Source organism: Mustela putorius, unplaced genomic scaffold (assembly GCF_011764305.1).
Source record: "Mustela putorius furo isolate JIRA1106 unplaced genomic scaffold, ASM1176430v1.1 tig00000083_pilon_pilon_pilon, whole genome shotgun sequence".
NCBI lineage: Eukaryota > Metazoa > Chordata > Mammalia > Carnivora > Mustelidae > Mustela > Mustela putorius.
In genome coordinates, this window is record NW_025421273.1 from 22,018,834 (window position 1) to 22,040,652 (window position 21,819).

Genomic DNA, 21,819 nt, shown 5'->3' on the forward strand with positions numbered 1-21,819 from the left:
TGCTAAGCAGGAGTCTGCTGCTCCCTCTCCCTCTGCCCCTCCCCGCTATTCATGCTTTCTCTCAAATAAATAAAATTTAAAAAAAAAAAGTACTTAAACCACACAAATCACTGTATTTCCACTTTAAATAAGCAACTGTTTCAACCTGGCACCTTAAAGTCAGTAAATTTAACAGCTAAAAGATAACCAGAGCACAAGCAATTTAACATTTTAAAAATCTATTTATATGAATTTTTAAAATTTTGTTTGCCTCTACAAAGTTATTCAAACATACAAACTTCAGTGACACAAAAATAAACCTAGACATTAATATCTGTGACATACTGAAGTCTAAGACACACTATGTACTATACTAAGTATTTTAAGATTACGTAGGTATTAAAATTCCCATTTCACAGATGAAGAGATGAGGCTGAGAAAAAATAACTTGCTCAAAACCATTCAACCAGTAGACAACAAAACAAAGATCAAATCTCTAGGGCTCTAAAACTTACATTCTTTCCACAAGATACAGTATTAGTCCCAATCATAAAGCTATCCTTCCACATCCAACAGAGTAAAAACTGTCAGAATGAATACTTGCTCTCAAGCAATAGTTCTCACCAAGGGACGGTTCTGTACCCCCCACTACTCTCTAGGAACTAATAGGCAAGGACATTTTTGGTTGGTACCACTGCAGAAGTGATACTGACATCTAGTGGGTAAAAGCCAGGGATCCAGCTAAACATCCTACATTGCACAGGACAGCGGCCACAAAAAAAATCATCTAGCCCAAAATGTCAACTGTGCTGTGGTTGAGAAATGCTACTCTAAAGAAGTGTTTTTCAAACACGTTTAACTATGACCTTTAGTCTGAAATACAGTGCAACCTAGACACACACATCACAGATACTTCAAACAAATTTCTGGAAACACTCTTTCCCTCTCTACCCTGTGATGTACCCTAATATTTACTCTTCCCATTTCATTTTTTAAACGCTGTTTCTATCGGTGTTGGTGGTATAGTGGTGAGCATAGCTGCCTTCCCTTTTTTAAATGCTGTTTCTGACCCACAAAATTGATTTCATGCCCCCCTAATGGATTAAAGGACACACTATGAAAAACACTGCCCTACAGGAGGATATACAAGTTCCTACAAACTTGTATGTATGACCTACAAACTTGTATACTCTGATGCTTGGCAAACTCAAAAATGAACCTATATAGAACAAGACACACATAACAAACAGTAACAACCAGTGACATGATATCTCCTGTATTTAAAAAAAATTTATAACTAACTTTCTGTCTCACTCCACAACCTAAAATCTTACAACCTGGCTTCAAAGTGACTCAAAAAATTGTGTGACTTAAAGACTAGATTAAGTTTTAAAATAAATATGAAAAATAGTACAACAAAAACCCAAACACTGTTATCCCAAATAAATTTTACTTTTCAACAATGCTTTGATTCAATCAAGGGAAACTTATATCCAATAAAGAAACCTCAATTAACTACTGGTCAAACTATCTGGTCTACAGATAGAAAAAAACTATGGCCTACACGTGAAATGTTTCAAATAAAATCATATAACAAACAGTAAGTAACAGAACTAGTAAGGTAATACTAAAAAACAAGGGCTTCAGAAGGGGGGGGGGAATCCTATAATTAAAATTCAGGCTCTCCTAATCACCAGTTGAATTGGGAAGTTACATAATAACTAAGTCTGTTTCCTCGTCTTTGAATGATGGGTAATACTTGTCTCATGGGGCTCCTATGAGGATTCAAAGAAATAACGTAAGCATGTAGTAAGAACTCATTGAATTCCCTTCTCCTTCCTCTCCTAGTTCTCCATTCAATATTGTCTCTAAACCGGTCTTCCCAATTCCAGTCAACTAGAGTTTTTATAGGTATGTAGAAAGAGAAAAAAAGGAAAACTAAATTCTTCATAAAGCTATACCCACTCAATTTTAAAAAATAATCTAATTATTACGAGCTTATTTCCTTCCTAGGACTTCTGTCATAAAAATGTCCCTTATTTATAAAATAATAACCAAATGGGACTTTTAATATCACTACCTGAAAAACTTGGGCACTCTATAACAGCCTCCACCACTTCAAAAACTTTTAACTGACTTATAGGTATAGGAATCTCTGTATTATACACATCCTTAAAACCACCACTTACTTTTTATTCTCAAAACTCAGCTGAAGGAAATCTTAAGACCACTCCTGACATTTTAATATACAGCTAACTGTATACTTCCCTCTGCTCCTACTATACTGCATTTGGATTTCCACCTTAGAACAATTTTAAGACTGTAAATTCCCCACATCGCACCACCAATGCTGGCTGACACAACATAAGGCCAACAGACAGTAGACTCCACACTTACTGGCAGAATTTTGAGGACTAGAGGAAACACTGAAGAATCGGAGTAAACTGGAAAAAAGACGTCATCCAATGAAATGTTCACTAAAATTATCCCAATCTGGAAGGTCAGTGAATTAGAAAAAAATTTCATAACTGACTTTTTTTTTTTTTAAGATTTTATTTATTTATTTGACAGAGAGAGATCACAGTAGACAGAGAGGCAGGCAGAGAGAGAGAGAGAGGGATGCAGGCTCCCCACCGAGCAGAGAGCCCGATGTGGGACTCGATCCCAGGACCCTGAGATCATGACCTAAGCCGAAGGCAGTGGCTTAACCCACTGAGCCACCCAGGCGCCCCCGTAACTGACTTTTAACCAAAAAATTTTTTCAAAAACTACTCTGGTTTCATACAAAGAAAATTAAGCTGGAAATCAAGATCCTGACTTGGGTTTCCGTCTAAATCTGTAACTAACTGCTTTTGTAAACTGGGTCTAGCTAACCTAAGCCTACAACTTCCCAGCTATTTAACAGAAATACCCCCTCCTTTACCTACCTCAAGGACTATTGTCTGGATAACAGGGGAAAATCTTTCCATAAAACATTATATAAGAGGAAATCCATGAGCAAAGGATTAAATTAGGTATTACACAGCAATATTTAAAATGTCCTACAAGAATAAATTATTCTAGGTAAACTAGTCTGAGCATACAAATGATTGAGCTGATGCTAGTAAATACATGGATGCTTCTAAAATATATTGTACTTGAAAAGTCTGATACTGGAAATAAAACTGACCACTTTACAATTACTTGACATTCCGAATTAACATTCAGAATAAAGCGAAATAACATACCTTTTATCTTTTTTAGTTTGAGTACAAAAACTAGTTCTCATTTTATAAAGTTCTACTGTGGGCTATTTGGGTTGAACATCCATGGCCTTTACAAACCGAATGATGGTGAAGGCAAAACTTCAGATGACAAACGATACAAAAACAGTCCTTTAAGATTACTCGGCCAGCATTAAACACTTATTAATCCACTGTAGCTCCCAAAGGACATCCTAGGAGAGATTTCCACTAGCTATCAGTATCAAGAAGAAATCTTGATGTAGAATTCCTATACACTTTTCGCCCCCTCAATCACCTTGGTCTCTAATCCACAGTTTGGAAAATCGGGACTTTTAATTTCCTTGATGAAGATACACAGCAAGATCATTAACTATATGTAATTAAGAATTAATGATTATTTTAACTTAGGCTTATGTCAAATTGAAACTGCTTTCTTAAATACTTCAAGAGGAAACATTTACTGAAAAGAATCTTATTTGACTGAGGTCTTGTTTTTTTAAAAAAATGGCACCGTATGAGGCTGGTTAATCTATCACATAACTAAGTAAAACGGTGACTCTTAACTACTATGGAAGAGTCACAATCATTTGATGAAAGCCACAGACTCCCTAGCAAAGTGTACACATGCACAAAAATTTACATAACAATTTCAGGTGCTCTCCAGTCTAAACTGCAGAGATGAACTCCTATTCCATTAGTCCTCACTAACTTTCCCTTTCCAATTTTCAGAAAGTAATAAACCTCCCATGTTTTAATTTCCTGCAATTAATGAATACTGTCAGAATAACTAAGTTCAAAAGCCAGAGGAAGTAAAAACACTACAGCAATCTATCTCAAAAAAATGTAGGGCTACAGAGCATAAGCTATGGCTTGCCCATTCCTTATGCTTCTCCGGGATAAATGGTTCTCACCCTTGGCTGCACACTGGACTCACCTCAGGAGCTTTAAATTACAGTTGATGCCTGGGTCCTACCCTGAGAGAGGTTGACTTTCAGTGGTCTGGGCACTGGAATTTTTAACAGCCTTTAGGATGATTCTGATCAGCAACCAAGGTTGAGAATCACGGTCCTGGACTGTCCTGTTTAAACCCGTATATCTGAACCAGGTATTTTTTAATTTTCAAAATGGAGGGAGGAAAAGATGGTTGTGAATGCGTTTTAAAGAGTTGGTTTTGAATGTGGCCTAGCACGAACACTGTGGGAACCCTCCAACTACCCTGAGCTGTAAGAACCCCTCTTTTCTCTCAACAGTGGTTCTGCTTAATGCTATGTAATTTCTGAAAATTCATCAGAGCTGACTTCTATACTTAAACAATAGTTGTTTAAATGCTTTTTATTTGGTTCATTTCTACACGAGACAGGACAGCCTGAAGTTTTCAGGATATATGTGGACTTCCCCCCAACGTAAAACTGATAAAAATGTGGACGCTTAATACTGCTTTAAAATCATCATAAAGGTCCTGCACCATCTCCAGAAAAGTCCTTTTTCAGTTAATGCTGCACCAATTAACACTCCAAAAAGGTTCTCACAGTTAAACCTAACTTTTTCCGAGGTCCCCTGTATTCGAGCCCACGGTAAGAATTCCAAGAGAACGGCGGTCTTATAACAAAATCTACACCGGGTAAATGCTCCAGGACAATAAAAGTTGCGAGGAAAAAGATAACCATAAACGAAAAGTGAAGCTTCTGCAGTCCCTAGACCGAGAAACCTGGGTTTTCTTTCCAATCAAGCCAGTGAAAAGCTGGGGCGTAAAATGAGCAGGGTTGAGAGAAGCTGCCCATTGAGGCAGGAAATAAGCTGGAGGTTCCGAGGATGGATGGGTGTTTGCAAAAAGAGCCTCGAGAGCCCCCAGACGGGCCGGGGAGCCGGATGAGGGGCGGTGCTGCTGGGGGAGGCGGGGGACGGCTGCAGAAACGGTCTGCCGAAGCGGATAGGAAGCCCAGCGCAGGTGGCCGGCCCGGGGTCCCCGAAGGTCGGTAGGGCGCCAAGGAGCTTCTCTCCCTGAGTGGGCGGGGGCAGGGGTCGGAGGCCCAGCGCGGCCGGAGGGAACGCGGCCCTCCGCCAGGGACACGCAGCCGGGCAGGAGCCGCGCCGCGGCCCCCGAGGGCACGTCCGAGGCCGCCAGCCGGGTCGGGGCGCGGGCTCCCCCGAGAAGGTGCGGGGAGCGAGCGCGGCGCTGACAGCTGCGCAGGCGGCAATCCGTGCGCCGCGGCCCCGGGGGCTGCGGGCGCGGCGCAGGCCAGGCCGCCCGGGGACCGGCCCGCTCCTCCTCTTGGCCCGCGCTGCCCGGAGCAAGAGGCTCTGCACACCGTTACCTTGTCGCAGTAGAGCCCCACCAGCTGCTTCATCCGCCAGTGTGGGGCGGTGAAGACGTCCACTTCTTCGGGGAAGGGCGCCATCGCCACTGCCTCAGCCTCTGCCTCAGCAGCCGCGGCCGCCGCCTCTCCATAGACACCCTCGCCGCGGGGCAGAGGCGGCGCGCCCCCCTGCGCATGCGCCCGCCCCGTCGGCGCGCGCGCCCGGCCTACTCCGCCAGCCGGGATGCGGGGACGCGCGGGCCGCCGCCATGCGGTCCCTGAGGGCCACGTGACCAGGCTCGCGGCGGCGGCTAGCGCTCTCACCCACCTCCTCCGCTTTTTTCGTCTCTTGGTCCCTTCGCTTGCCGAGGAAAGAAACGAAGTCTTTACCCTATTTGTTTCACAACATCAAACACATTATCTGAAGGGATGGGCTGTCACTTTGGGGGCGCTCTCAGCGCTGCTGCTACGCCCACCAGGCCTTGAGGCCGAGGCAGCCGAGCACAATGGCCGAGCTCCGGCCAGGACCTTCGTCTGGGCGCCGCGGGCAGTGACGCCCACTGCCCATGTGGCTGTTCTGTGCCCCACCGGGCCCTCCTTGGCCGCCCTTTGCCCCCCTGCCATACCTGAGTGGCGGGCTTGACCTGCCTGCCCGCTGGTCAGAGGCTCCCGGAATGGGTGGACCAGGACTGAGGCTCTGAGAACTCAGCACCCACAGAGAAACCCTGCCGCGTGAGCAGACCGGACAATGGCCGCCCTTCTGTTCTCGGGGAGCGCCGAGGCTGGGTCTGGGAGCAAGGCACCATCTCCTCCAGCGCAGGCCAGAGGGGAGGGCAGCGTGAAATTCTGGAGCTTCCAAGGAATGAAGGAAAAATGTGCCCTGGAGATCAAGGAGGCAAGAATGTACCTCCAGCACAGGAACACCTGATCAGGGATGTCAGAAAGGCCTTAGGTGGTGGGGGGAAAGGGCGAATTATCACAGCAGGGCGAGAAAGAAACTTGGTACACATACTTCCATTTTAAGCCGAGACTCGCCGAGAAAGGAGATGAGCAACGTCACTGCTAGGAAAAAGGTCACTCCCTGCCCATAGGTCAATTTCCCCCTGCCCTAGCCGTCCCTAGGGAGACCCTGTTACCGGCTTTACTGATCATGATCAACTCTCAATCTGTTGCCTGGAGAACTAAGGGAGTCCAAGAAAAATGGGAGAAAACAGGAAAGACTAATAACCTGAAGGTTTGGTTATTTGCTTAATAACTATAAACTGCAGAAAGGCAAGAACCAAATACGTTCTGTTCACTCCTTATATCCCTATTATCTATCATAGTTCCATAACTACATAGGGATTTCATGAATATTCAAGAAATGGTGGAGTAGAAGGTGAGGAAGAGCCTTGCAGTAGAGTGCGTCTGTTTATTTCTAATGCACAGACTGGAGATAAAGTTAAATTACTGGTTTTGCCCGCTACTGCTTGTAGAACTTTGAATAAGCGGCATGAAGTCTTTGTTCCTCAGCTTCCTCATGTAGAAAATGGGGACGAAACCGCTACGGACTAAATGCTTGTGTCCTCAGAATCATTTGTTGAAATCCCCTTGCTTCACCATGTGCGGGTATAAGGAGTGGGCCTTTGGGACGTAATCAGGATTAGATGAAGTCATGATGGCTTGTTGCCCTTCTAAAGCCCTCTTGATGGATTCTTGCCCTTCTAAGAGTCCCTAGAGCTTGCTCCCCTTCACCACTTGATGGGAGGAGAAATCGTCATTCTGCAAGTCTGAAGAGAGCGCTCACCATGCTGGCACCCTGATTTTGGATTTCCAACTTCCAGAACCATGAGAAATAAACTTATGTTGTTTCATCCAGTCTGTGGTATCTTCATTTTAGCAGTCTGAGCTAAGACAAATACCTCCTTATGGCACTGTTACACGAATTAAGAGCGTTGATATATTTGAACTGCTTATATTAGCACCTGGCACATAGTAAGTACTGCCTGTAAGCTGTTATTATTAAATGAAACAACTTTGTGAGATAGCCCTATAGGAAACTAAGTCTTGAAGACATTCTGGTAATTGCCTAGCATCCCACAGATTAGTAACAGAATAATCTGGCCATATGAATCTAAGTCCAGTATTACCCTCCCAAGCTCTGTATTAGTTGTGTGGCATACAGAGATGTAGTTTATGCAGTCTGTCCTAAAGAAACAGGGACGCATGGGTGGCTCAGTTGGTTGGGCATCTGCCTTCAGCTTGGTCCTGAGGCCAAGCCTGATATCGGGCTCCCTGCTCAGTGGGGAAGGCTGTTTCCCCTGTTTGTACACTCTCTCTCTGCCAAATAAATAAATAAAAATCTTTAAGAAAAAGAAAAGAAAAGAAATAGTATTTAACACTTAAGTAATAGAGGGCGCCTGGGTGGCTCAGTGGGTTGAGCCGCTGCCTTCGGCTCAGGTCATGATCTCAGGGTCCTGGGATCTAGTCCCGCATCGGGCTCTCTGCTCGGCAAGGAGCCTGCTTCCTCCTCTCTCTCTCTCTGCCTGCCTCTCTGCCTACCTGTGATGTCTCTCCGTCAAATAAATAAATAAATAAATAAATCTTTAAAAAAAAACAAAAAACACTTAAGTAATAGAATATATATTAATCTCTGTCATCCTCTTCCCCTTTCTCTTCTTTCTTTTAAACTCTGCTCTTTCACTAGGGCTTTACTTCTGTGTTTTTTATTATCCCCCAGAAGACATTTTCTTATTTCTGCTCTATTTCTTTAATTCATTGTGATCTTTCACTCCAGCTGTCTCAAAATGTAGAATCAGACCTCAGGTGAACCAGTTATATGAAGAAATGAGTTCCATGAGAACATGCACCTTGTTTTATGCTCAGCACTTAGAACAATGCCTGTCATACAGTTCGTACTCTATATCTATTTGAGCCCAATGCAGGGCTCGATCCCAGAACCCTGGAACTCCCATCGTGAATAAAAAAAGAAACGGGGGTACCTGGCTAGCTCAGTTGGTGGAGCATGCAACGTTCAATCTTGGGGTTATAGGTTCAAGCCCCATGTTGCGTATAGAGATTACTTAAAAATAAGAATCTTTAAAAAACAAAAAAGAAAGAAAGATTTAGGAAAGTTCCGTGTATTCTGTAATTTCCTCATTTTAACTAACTTTCAATACACCATGTTCTATTTCTCAATACTTATTTGTGTCTGTGTTGTTCACGTAGTACCTCCAGAAGCAAGCACATTAAATAAGTGTTTCACAACAATAAAAAAAAAAAAAAATCCATCGGGACAGTTTTGCTGTAACCTAGAATTTGAAGCTGTGCAGTCAGCTCAACAGTAATAACAGCCCCTTTGGACTCTGGCCATCTCAGGGAATTTGTTTTAGATGACAAAATGAAAGAAATAAAGTGATAAAAAATAAGTCCTGTGGGTCATTCTTCCCTCTAAAGGAAGCTGTTAACATTAGCTCCATATGTTGAGCAATGTAGCAATTAATTATCTGCTATATCAAGAACAAATGAATGATTTACATTAACCTTTAACCCCAGAAAGAAGGCATTGATCAGTGGAGTGTCATTATAGGTTGCTGCAACTCAGCCAATCAGGAACTGTTACTGAGGCCAAGGTTGTCTTTACTCACCTGTCTATGATTTCTTCTCATATAAGACAGAAAAGTTCTAACAGACCATCTAGCTATCAGCTACCACAGGGAAACCAGATAGGCAGGTGAACAGAGCAATGAAAATCCACATCATATGGTGCCTGGTGTATCTTCGCTTACTTCTTTCTGCTCTCATTCTCTCTGAAAAACTGCATGCCACATGGGGGAAAAAAGATGCCAAATCATTCCATGGTGACCTAAAAATATGACATTAAGCCTCTTCACTAGTATTTTCCAACCCTAGTTTTGAGGGCCCTGGAAAGGATTAGTGGTCAAGGAAAGTCAATTCTAAGGCATTTAACTCTGTTTATGTGAGTGACACAGCACTTTCCCCAATAGGGGGTGAGCTCTGAAAACAAGCAATGAAAGAATGTTGCTGTTGCAAAAACAGCTGGAATCCGGTCTTAACTCAGTATTGGAATTCATCCTCACTGTCAGTCAAAATAGCCAATCAACATTTTGCTGCAGCAGGCTAGGCTGATCAAGGAGTACAGGTTTCAGTAGGCTTGAGGGCATTGTTAAAGACAGCATAGCCAGACTTGAAATGCAATCTCAGATGCTAATTTTCTTTCTTTCCTTTATTTTCATTTTCCTTTAGGATACCTTATATGTAAACAGCCTTCAAAAAATGAAATATATATAGACCTTCAGTTTGCCCCAAACCCTTGCTTTCTTTTTTAAATTTAAATAGTGAATGCTAATTCCCCATTCGTGTTCACTATATAATTATAGATGAGTCACTGTGCGTATTAGTTTGCTAGGGCCACCATAACAAAATACCACCGACTGGGCAGTTTACACAACAGAAATTTATTTTCTCACTGTTCTGAAGTCCAACATCGAGGTGTCAGAATGTTCGATTTCCTCTGAGGCCTCCCTCATGGGCTTGCATATGGCTACCTTCTCACATGTTCTCACAGGGCCTTTCCTCTATGCCTATGTACTAATATACTTTTTGTGTGAAGGACACCAGTCACACTGGATTAGGGCCCACTATAACCACCTCATGTAATTTATCTCTTAGAAAGACCTATCTCCAACTATAGCCACATTCTGAGATACTGAGGGTTACGGCTTCAACATACAAGTTTTAGGGGAACACAATGCAACCTGTAACACTATGGAAAGAAAAGTTTGTCACAAAGATATAACAAAACTGGGGCACCGGGTGGCTCAGTGGGTTAAAGCCTCTGCCTTCAGCTCAGGTCATGATCTCAGGGTCCTGGGATGGAGCCCCACATCGGGCTTTCTGCTCGGCGGAGAGCCTGCTTCCTCCTCTCTCTCTCTGCCTGCCTCTCTGCCTACTTGTGATCTTTGTCTGTCACATAAATAAATTTTAAAAATCTTAAAAAAAAAAAAAAAGATATAACAAAACTTCTTGTCTAATGACAAGAAAACAAACAAAAAACTGGAAACAACTAGATGTCGCTTGGTAGGATACTGGATATCAGATACATAAACTATAGCACATTCATTCAATGGGCAAATATACATCTGTTTAAAAAGCATAAGATAGGGGCGCCTGGGTGGCTTAGTGGGTTAAAGCCTCTGCCTTCGGCTCAGGTCATGATCCCAGAGTCCTGGGATCGAGCCCCACATCAGGCTCTCTGCTCCGCGGGGAGCCTGCTTGCTCCTCTCTCTCTGCCTGCCTCTCTGCCTACTTGTAATCTCTGCCTGTCAAATAAATAAATAAAATCTTTAAAAAATAAAAAATAAATAAAAAATAAAAAGCACAAGATATATCTATGTTTGTTGATACAGAATGAAACCAGGATTTTCTAAGGTAAAAAAAAAATAATGTAGAAAACATTTTGTTAAATATGATTTCTTTTGTGTTGAAAAAGAAAAAGTATGTTTCTAGAATAAAAATAGAAATTTGTAAGCAGGGATTCTGGGATGGGAAGCAGTTAAATACTTTTAAAATATGTACCCTTTGGTACAGTTTTAATATTTTACTACATTCACCTATTGCTCTTACAGTTATAAAAAATTATTAATAAGAATTTTTTAAAAGAATTTAGGTAATACATTTTAAATCTTTAAAAATACTATTAAAAAATGTTTGATTATAAATAATCAATAGCAACAGTGCTAATTACACAGCCATTTTATATTTATCTTAAAATTTTTTTCTAACCTGTTTTATACATCTGCTTTACCTCTGGTTTCTCTTTGTACACTGCCCTTTGGTCCACAATCATCTTTCCCATAGGACTGGAAGGATCTTTGAGGGAAGGGACAGTGTTCTAATAACACGGAGAAATGGGTCTGGTTCGATGTTAGTTGAAAAGAGTAGGATCAAAATTGTGCTTACACTATAATCCACACCATGTTTATAGAATGCATATGAAGGATAGGAAGTAAATGAGGAAAAATCTTAATAAGTCTCTTCTGAGTAATAAGAATTATAGGTGATTCCCTCCCTCTTTTGCATTTTTTCTATTCTTTCTGATGTTTTAAATGAACATGTCTTACTTTTAATGTCAGAAATACAGAAATGGACACATTATAATCTGATAATTGTATTTTATAAATACATTTAAAAGGTGCTAAAAGGGGATGCCTGGGTGGCTCAGGTGGTTAAGCCACTGCCTTCAGCTCAGGTCATGATCCTGCAGTTCTGGGATAGAGTCCCACAGTAGGCTCCCAGCTCCTTGGGGAGTCTGCTTCTCCCTTCTCATGCTCTCTCTCCCTCTATCAAATAAATAAAATCTTTAAAAAAATAAAAAATAAAAGGTACTAGAAGGGGGCATCTGAGTGGCTCAGTGGGTTAAGCACCCCACTCTTGATTTCCACTGAGGTCACAATCTCAGAGTCGTGAGATTGAGGATGGAGCTATGAGATGGGCATTGAGACTGCTTAAGATTCTCTCTTTCCGGGGAGCCTGGGTGGCTCAGTGGGTTAAAGCCTCTGCCTTCAGCTCAGGTCATGATCCCAGGGTCCTGGGATTGAGCCCCAGCATCGAGTTCTCTGCTCAGCAGGGAGTCTGCTTCCTCTGCCTGCCTCTCTGCCTACTTGTGACCTCTGTCTGCCAAATAAATAAATAAAATCTTTAAAAAAAAAAAAAAGATTCTCTCTCTCCCTCTCCCTCTGCCCTTCCTCCTGCGTGTGCATTCTCTCAAATAATAAATTCTAAAAATAAATAAATAATAAAATTTTAGCAAAAAATTCCCCCTAACTTTGTATTTGAAAAGCAAATATGGGGCACCTGGGTGGCTCAATCATTGAGCGTCTGCCTTCGGCTCAGGTCATGATCCCAGCATCCTGGGATGGAGCCCCACATCGGGCTCCCTGCTCAGCAGGAGGCCTTCTTCTCCCTCTCCCACTTCCCCTGCTTGTATTCCCTTTCTCACTGTCTCTCTCTGTCAAATAAATAAAATCTTAAAAAAAAAAAAAAAAGAAAGAAAAACAAAATTAGAGATGCCTGGGTGGCTCACTTGGTTAAGCATCTGCCTTCAGCTCAGGTCATGATCCCAGGGTCCTGGGATGGAGCCCCACGTGGGACTCTGTGCTCTGTGGAGAGCCTGCTTCTCCCTTTCCCTCTGCTGCTTCCTCAGCTTGTGCACGCGCTCTCTCTCTCTCTCTCTCTCTCTCTGTCAAATAAATAAATAAATAAATAATCTTAAAAAAAAAAAGAAAGAACGAAAAGAAAAGAAAAGAAAACAAAAACAAAATTGGGTTTTCTTTTGTTTTAAAGATTTTGGTTTAATTAACATTAATCACCATAAGATCATAATGACAGAGCTATATCCAGTGTCTGAGGTCCACCCCACCCCACAGAGAGAACACAAGCATGCTTGCTATAACTGTGCCTGGAGAACTTGGCCTATATTTCCTCCTCACGGTCCTATTCTTCTGACGTGGGGCTTCCCCACTTGTCCCAAGAAACCCATTCCAGTGAGTTCTAGCTGGGTTCTAATCCTTTGACCACCGAGCCCCTGTGGCACTTCCTGCATGACACACCCATAGGACCTGCCTAACCTGGGCAAGGCCTCAGGAGCCAGCCAGGGTTCCAGAGTTGCTGCCAGATCTTTCAAAAGTCTTAGAAATTTTGGGGATGCGGGGTGATTCAGATGTTTAAGTATCTGCCTTCAGCTCAGGTCATGGTCTCAGGGTCCTGGGACTGAGTCGCACATCAGGCGTCCTTGCTCAGTAAGGAAGACCACTTCTGCTCTCTTGTAATCCCTCTCTCTCTCTCTGACAAATAAATAAATAAATAAATAAATAAATAAATAAATAAATAATTTTTTTAAGATCTTAGAAATTCGGGGTTGGGGACCGCGGAAAGGGATTGAGTTGGGGGATATCTGCCACATTGGGCATTTTCCTGTTCATTGACCCGTTGTGTCCACAGTGAGCCTCAGTATCCCTTTCCAGAACTTCAAGTTTGCATTTTTGGAACTCATGTTTCCCATTCTTGACTAAAAGGATAAGGCATCAGACTGGAATACAGACACGAGTTATTGTTCCCTTTTTCAAGGGGTGGCCCTGTCTCCCCTAGAGATGGGGGTCTCACATACGAGAAAAAGAATTGCTTGGACTTGTACAAAGACATAGGATAACAGAAGAACTGAGAAGAGGAAGAAGCATAAAAGAAAAAGGAAACAAATTGATAGAAATAAAAATGAGGAAAAACAGAGTAGGGGAAGGAATAAAGGAAAGAAAAATATATAGATGGAAAGAGAAGAAAGCAGTAATTAAAATGTATTAAGGTCTTTCTATGTACTAGGCACTATAAATTCTTCAATGAATTATCATGTATAATCCTTAAAACTACTATATGTGGAAGGTTTTATTTTTTTTCTCACTTGGCAAAAAAGGGAAATTATGTTTAGACAGTTATTGACTTGTCCAATGTCATAGAGCCAGTTAGTGGAAAATCAGGGCTATAAATCTATGTCTTACTCATCCTAGAACATGCACTTAACTCTACACCAAAAGACAAGTTTGTCATTAGTTTATGTCAACAAACTAAAAGACTAATATGTGCTCTCAATCTCTGAACTGGAGCCAAAAGTAACCGCGCAAAGAATACGGGCTACACAATAAACTATAGGTGTCCAAATACAGAATGGTCTCAGTCCTTTTGAAGATTAGTAGTTCAGATAATGCTAAGACCAGATTTTGCTTCATTATAAATATGAACATGTAATGTGTATAATGGTTCATAATGTTTCTTTGCAAAAATTCCAAACAGACAAGAGCCTTCCATTTCTTAAACATACCTATGTGTCACTTATTTTGTTCTCAGTAAATATTGCCAAGTCAGCACCAACTGCTTGACTTTCAATCAAAGGCCCTATTATGGGCTAACTTGCATGGAACAGGATGGTGCAGTGTATATAGCCTGAGGGAAAGGTGGCTACTCTTAAAGACAATTTGATTCAGCTGTTTGTACCATGTAGTGAGGAAAAGCATCACAAGTTTCTGGAACGGAAAGGACCGATAAGCTTCCTGTAAATTGTCAGGCTTACATTTATTGTAATGATGAAATCTGGCAGGCAATTGCTTAATCCCCATGGGTGTGGGGGGGGATTTATGGAAGTACTGGTTCTGTTTTCTTCCTCCTACCACTGAAGTTTTTTAAAACCCTCATAAACTCAAAACACAGTATCTGGAGTTATATAAGGCAACTCCTGGTAATTTTTAAATGCTGACAGCAGAAAGAAACAGGTCATACACACCTCTGCTTCCCATTAACTAATAGCTTTTTTTTGTTTTTTAATGGCCTAGTTAATACATAAAACATAGACCAAAGTTCTAATTCTACCTCTGTCACTGCCTACCTTACCCATGGGACCTTGGGCAAATCACTTCCCCTTTCTGGAACAATTTTGAGAGTGATAAGGGGGGATAAGTAATTAATACATATAATCTCCAACACATGCAAAAAGGACTCTCCCAGACAACTGCTTACCTATTATGGGAAATCAATCACCAACCACTCAGATAAGTCTATCAAGAGTTAGTTGACCTTTACCCAACCATTATTTTCTTTGTGTAACTAGTCTAACTGTAATTAGTTTACGTGTGATGCATTTTATTGTGATTAGTTCCCTTCACAATTACAGATTTACATGCATTTAATCTTGCCAACCTCTAAGTGAAGCAGTTCAGAAGAAACAATAACCCTTTCTTTGCATACAGCATAGTACTTCTAGGGTCTTCCTCTCTAAACACAAGGGTGTATTAAGCATTGATGATAGCCACCAATTATTGAGATCTTAACTCTACACCAGGCACCCCATTCTCTCACAGCATTGTGAAGTAGGTTCTGCCAAACCAGTATTACTGGAACCAAAGCTCGAAGGGGCAGAAGTAGGACTCGAAGCCAGGTCTGATGTTTTCACCATGCTGTAATGCTCTTCCTCTACAAAGCTATCATAGTTAATTTCCTGTGAAGTGCAAGTTCTTCCATACAGCTTTGCTGGGAGTTTCATCCGTGAAAAAGGTGCGAAGGGAGTGGGAAATAATATATTGACAGAACATGAGGCAGAGAGCACATGGCTTCATGTTTCTTAGCTAAGTGCTTGCAATCAGCTAAATTAACAATAGAAGATCTGAAATAATAACTTAGAGGTAATATGCTATGGTACTGGCAATAAAAGTGCCATAATATTTTACCCAGGGACACCTGGGTGGCCCAGTTGGTTAAGCATCTACCTTTGGCTCAGGTCAGGATCCCAGGGTCCTGGGATCAAGTTCCACATCAGGCTACTTACTCAGAGCAGATCCTGCTTCTCCCTCTGCCAACAGTTCCCCTTGCTTATGTGTGCTCTCTCTCTCTCCCTGACAAAGAAATAAATAAAATCTTAAAAGAAAAATTTTTCCAAAAAATAAAAAGATTTCACCTAGAGAGCTCAGATGCCAAGAGTACCTGAACCAACCCCATCCTTGCAACATTCCTCAAAACATGGTCCTTGGAGAACCTTCATTAGAACCATATCAGGTCCTTTTAAAGATCTGATTTCTAAGACTCAACCTTTGAACATTTGATTCGATACATTTGGGATCAAGTCTCAGGCTCTGTATATGATTCTTATGTAACTGAAATTTGAAAAATAGTATTCCTGTTATTATGCTTCCATAATTAAAACTGTTTTTTGAACTTGATAACATCGTTGTAGAATTCATGGAACTCGTGGTGTCACTTGAAAAATGTGACATGATATATTAAATGTAATATAGCTAAATTTGGAAGATAATAGTACAGACTTTGGGAATAAATAGACCTGAGCTCAAATCTCTCCTCTCCTCTCAGTAGTTATGCAACTCTTGGCAAGTTTTTGGACATCTCTGAGCCTTAGTTTCCACTGCTTTAAAATACCTATTATAACATGCTGAAGGGGTATTGTGAAGATTAAAGACAATATATGTGTAATGCCTAACCCATAATAGCCATAGAATAAATTACAGATATTCTTATTATTAAACATCCAACACTTTATAAAATAGGATGACATTCCTTAATAGACTCTAGTATTAAGAGATTCAGGGAACGGGGGGGGCGGGGGGGGTGTACCCAGGTAGCTTGGTCAGTTGAGTACCCAACTCTTGATTTTGGCTGAGGTCATGATCTCAGGGTTGTGAGGTCGAGCCCCTGGGCTACACACTCAGCACAGTTAGTTTAAGATTCTCTTTCTCCATCTCCCTCTGCTCCTACCCACTCCCCGCCCCTTACTTCAAATAAATAAATAAATAAATAAAGTCTTTTTTTTTTTTTTAATACTTTATTTATTTGACAGACAGAGAGAGTACAAGCAGAAGGAATGGCAGAGGGAGAGGGAGAAGTAGGTTCCCCACTGAGCAGGTAACATGATATGGGACTCAATCCCAGATCATGACCCAAGCCGAAGGCAGATGCTCAACCAACTGAGGCACCCAGGCATCCCATAAATAAATAAAATCTTAAAGGAGAAAGAGAGAGAGAGAGACACTAGGGGTCAAAGGTTTCAAAATAGTTCAAGCCATCGTAGTGATTCAGTACACCAGCTTTGGAATCAGTGTCTGTGTTCCAATCTCAACCAGTCTACTTTCTCACTCACCACCAGCAGAATAAATCAGAACTTCTTTCACTTTCTGGAAATGTGGCCTTTGTTAATATTGTTAAGCTGCAATCCTGTTCATTATTCTGCTAAATAAACTAAAATGGAAATAATCCTACCTATCTGACAGGGACTGTGTGAGAATGGAGATTATACATGTACAGAGCTTATGACAGTATCTCGTATATGATCAAAGCACTTTCAAAAGGAAAACCCTGTTCATTTCTACTAGTATTCAACAAACAGTATGTGACTACCATGGATCAGAAACTCTAAATTCGGTACGTCCAAGAATGAATTCAGCATTTTCTCTGTCCTCTGAGTTTGCCAGTCCTCTGTATTTTCATTTCAGTGACTTTTACTGATGCTCATCCAGTTACTTACCCTAGCTAGAATAATGATAGTAAACAAACCTGGGTACCAGGCACTCTCCTAAGGGCTTCTTTTACATTAAATTATATTTATTCCCACAGAATGACTGTATGAAGTATGGGTACTATGATCATCCCCATTTTACAGATGAAAGGAGATGGACGGGATGTGTAATTTGCCCAAGGCAGCCCTGGAACATCAGTATCATGACTCAAATCTAGGCAGTATAGTCCCAGACCCTGTATCTTTTAGTGCACATAATACTGTCTCGAGGGGTGCCTCACAGGCTCAAGGGCTAGAGCACATGACTCTTGATCTTGTGGTTGGGTTCAAACCTCGCGTTGGGTGTAGAAATTTCTTACAAATTTTTTTTAAAAAGGAAATACTGCCTCTAAGGATTTTTGAGTTATTTTAAAAGCTCTCACTCTCCATAACTTCAATATCTAATAAGATACGTAGTCCTCTTAAACATCTCTGATGCACCCCCTCTTCTCCAGTCATTCTGATACACACCTAACTTAGGCCCAATTGACCTGATTGAACAAGTCTCCTTGATTTTAGCTTCTTCTCATTCAATCCTTCTACCAGACCAGCCAGAAGTATTTCTAAAACATAGATAAGCTAAATGACTCTGCCTTAGTTAAAACATGTAATGGCACCCCAATTTCTACAGAATAGAACCCATATACTCCTATGTGCTGTTCAATAAGGCATCCAGTGCAGTATTTCATTTACAATGGCAAATACATTGCATTTTATTTTCATTGATATGAATGTGTCTGTTCCCTCACTAAAGTGGGCCCTCTGTAAAAGTAGGGACACTTTTGTTCATCCTTATATAACTATATATATCCCAGGCCCCAAGAGCCCACAGGTACAAATGAGGTCAAGATATCATTAATATGTTAATCTTAATGATTCATTGCTCCTCTAGCAAGTACAGGACCTATAGCTGTAAAATCCATTTTTGTAAAATCAGCAAAATCCACCATACTGCAACATGCTCCTGACTCCCCAGGAATGTCTCCCACATGCTCAGTAGCAGATTCTCTCCGATTGTAGCTATACTGCTACCCCACATGACAAATGTGCCACTGTGGTTCTCCCATTCTTCCTCTGAACCCTGTATTCCAATGGTCATCATGAACTTAGGTGCCTTCTTCCTTGTGAAATACTGTAGAAGTAGGGCTGCCTCTAGTTCCCTGGGGACCAGATACACTCTCAGGGGTCTGAGCCAGGACAAATTTGAGGTACATCGTATTCAGAATCCCTTCTTCACTCCAGCAGTGGTTTTAGTACTCATCCAACTCATTTCTTTTTCCCTTAAGATGATCTGCCTTGCTTAAGTTACCCAGCAAATTTGTTAAAACTTTTTGCGGGGCCATCCTACCAGTCTTCTAGGTGTGCTTAACATTACCTGAGTCCCAGAGTACCCACAGGGAGTGGTCAAGGCATATGCTCTAAGCTACAGCTGTTTCCCATTTTCCTACATCCCTCACCAACTTCTCTGCCTAGCATGGAGCTTTGTTCATACGAAAATCATAGTAAATGTTTTTAAATGTAATAAAAGTGATTTTTATGCCACTTGAGAAGAGTTAAAGTTTATCTGAGGAAAGGAACTGAAATTTAGGATGAGACTCTCTGGCCCTCAATCCAAAATTACACAGAAAGTCTGGTCTTTAAGGAAAAAAACAAATATACGAACTCTCATCTGAGAGGCATTTGGCTGTTGCCAGAACTCTGACTACAGTATATGTACATCTGTGTTCTCCAAAGGAACCCCTCCAAAGGAATCTGGGTCACAAGTGAAGTGTTCATGACTGTATGCCAAACCCTTCCGCTGAAGCAAGAGGAAGCTGATTCACTCTTCTTGTGGCCCACTGCGAACAGAATTGCCTCAAGTTCCTGTTGACACACTCTTTTTAAAAAGACTACCTGGTGGTGACGACCTCCCCATGAGAACATGACCCTCAAGAAGGACCTCCTTCTTTCACTCCCCAGGAGAGAAGAGGAAGAAGAAACACCTGGTGCAGAGCCCCACCTCCTATTTCATGGACATGAAAGAGCCCAAGATGCTACAAAATCACCATGGTTTTTAACCATACATAAACGGTAGTTTGGTGTGTTGGTTGTTCCACTGTCCTTTGGCAGCCTACAAGAGGAAAGCAAGGCTTACAGAAGGCTTACTAAAAGCCCCTGAATCGAGATGAGAAACTATCCCAATAAACACATTTTGGATAAAACAAACAAACAGGGCGTCTGGGTGGCTCAGTGGGTTAAGCCTCTGCCTTCGGCTCAGGTCATGATCCCAGGCTCCAGGGATCATGCCCACATCAGGCTCTCTGCTCAGCAGGGAGCCTGCTTCCCCCTCTCTCTGCCTCCTTCTCTGCCTACTTGTGATCTCTCTCTGTCAAATAAATAAAAATCTTTTAAAAAACAAACAAACAAAAACCATTTAGTTATCTCATCCATATAATGTAAATCTTTTAGACTGACATGACTTTTCACATTTTAAATATATAAGGTATTTGTTGTTTGCTGTCAGTTTGATGAAAGTGCAGCCTGTTAGGCCACAAGGTATTTATGTAGAAAACTTCCCCAAATTGCTAACTATATTAGGGTTTTAAACATTGGTACTGTTTTCAGGTCACTGGTATTAACTAAGACTCACTTAAAAAGAAATTACTAGTTGTTGAATACCTCTCAGTTGTTGTTGTTTTTTTTTAAAGATTTTATTTATTTATTTGCCAGAGAGAGATCACAAGTAGACAGAGAGGCAGGCAGAGAGAGAGAGGGAAGCAGGCTCCCTGCTGAGCAGAGAGCCTGATGCAGGACTCAATCCCAGGGCCCTGAGATCATGACCTGAGCAGAAGGCAGCGGCTTAACCCACTGAGCCACCCAGGCACCCAATACCTCTCAGTTTAAAGGGAAATTATAAATTATATTAGTGCTTTTACAAATTCAAACTATTAATCAAGAAATTTCATCCCATGCTTAATGATTTGAATCATGGTAAGTGCAAAAGACACTTGAATATATGTCATAGTACTTAGGTTCTTTGGCTCTTTCACTGAACCATCACATGGTCATGATCACGGGCAAGGTCTTTAACCTTTATGGCAATCCATGACAAAACATCATGAAAGTGCCTAGCAGGCACCTGGGTGGCTTAGTTGGTTAAGCATCCAACTCTTGATTTTGGTTCAGGTCACAGTCTTGGGGCTGTGAGGTTGAGCCCTATGATGGGCTCTGCACTCCATGGGAAGTCTGCTCAAGATTCTCTCCCATCCTCTTCCCCTTCATGCTCTCTAAATAAATGAATAAATAAATCTTTATTTAAAAAATAAGTGCCTAATATAACACTTGGCATTTTCTACAGAAATTCAGTATTTCTTAAAATGGAAGTTTTATTTAACATGTTAAGCATCTTGTATGTTTTTAAAAGATTTTGTCAGAAAGAGAGCACAATCAGGGACAGTAGGAGGCAGAGGGAGAAGCAGACTTCCCGCTGAGCAAGGAGTCCAATGCTGATGCCAGACTGGGTCATGACCTGAGCCCAAGGCAGACGCATAACCTACAGAGCCACCCAGGTGTCCTGAACAACTTGTATCTTTTATGAGTTTTATTCTAAGTAGCAGCATCCTCCTATTTTACATGTAGATCTGGAAATACTCATCATTGCCTTCAAATGAGACTGAGCAAAGCCTTATACTACCTCTAAATGCAAATTAAATGGCATAGGATAGTGCTTTCTTAAACACCGGGTCACAAGCTAATTGTGAATTGAAACCAGCAAATCTCTTTATAGAAAATGCCAAAGCAACTTGCTTAAAGTCTGAGTCTGATACCACGATCATCCTTGGCAACTGTTATGAGAAACAAGTAATAGAAAGTAGGTAATAAATAAAATATGAATTGTTAGGATAGTTTGTTGCCTTTTCATTTGTTTCCCTGGTATAAGATGGCCAATTTAATTATTGCTTTATTGGGAAGGCTAATAATTGTACAATTAAGTGTTGGTTAATAAAATCCAATTACTTGTGGTTTAATGTGTGAAGGCATTTCATCTGCTGCTGACAGAAAGTATCAAGATTTTCAGCTACAGATGTTCAGTCCATGTGACATTTTCAAATCTGTAACTTGTAACATTTTAATCAAACTAATACAAATTGCACATAAACCATACTTTAAAAAATAAATAAAAAGTATGAAGTGACAGAGCACCTGGCTGGCTCAGTTGGTAGAGCATCCCACT

The 21,819-nt window shown here is 41.3% G+C and overlaps 1 protein-coding gene across 2 annotated transcripts in view; it reads right to left on the reverse strand.

Moving 5' to 3' along the window:
* FBXL5 (F-box and leucine rich repeat protein 5) overlaps positions 1-21,819 on the reverse strand; it is a 74,528-nt gene that overhangs the window by 37,235 nt on the left and 15,474 nt on the right. The window contains exon 1 of one of the 2 annotated variants that reach the window (XM_004773387.3): positions 5,519-5,701. The exons of the other annotated variant lie outside the window; for it this stretch is intronic. Coding sequence (XP_004773444.1) covers positions 5,519-5,602 — 84 coding nt within the window. The 5' untranslated portion in view covers positions 5,603-5,701. Of the gene's footprint in view, positions 1-5,518; positions 5,702-21,819 lie in introns of those variants that run through there. 2 annotated transcript variants of the gene reach the window in all.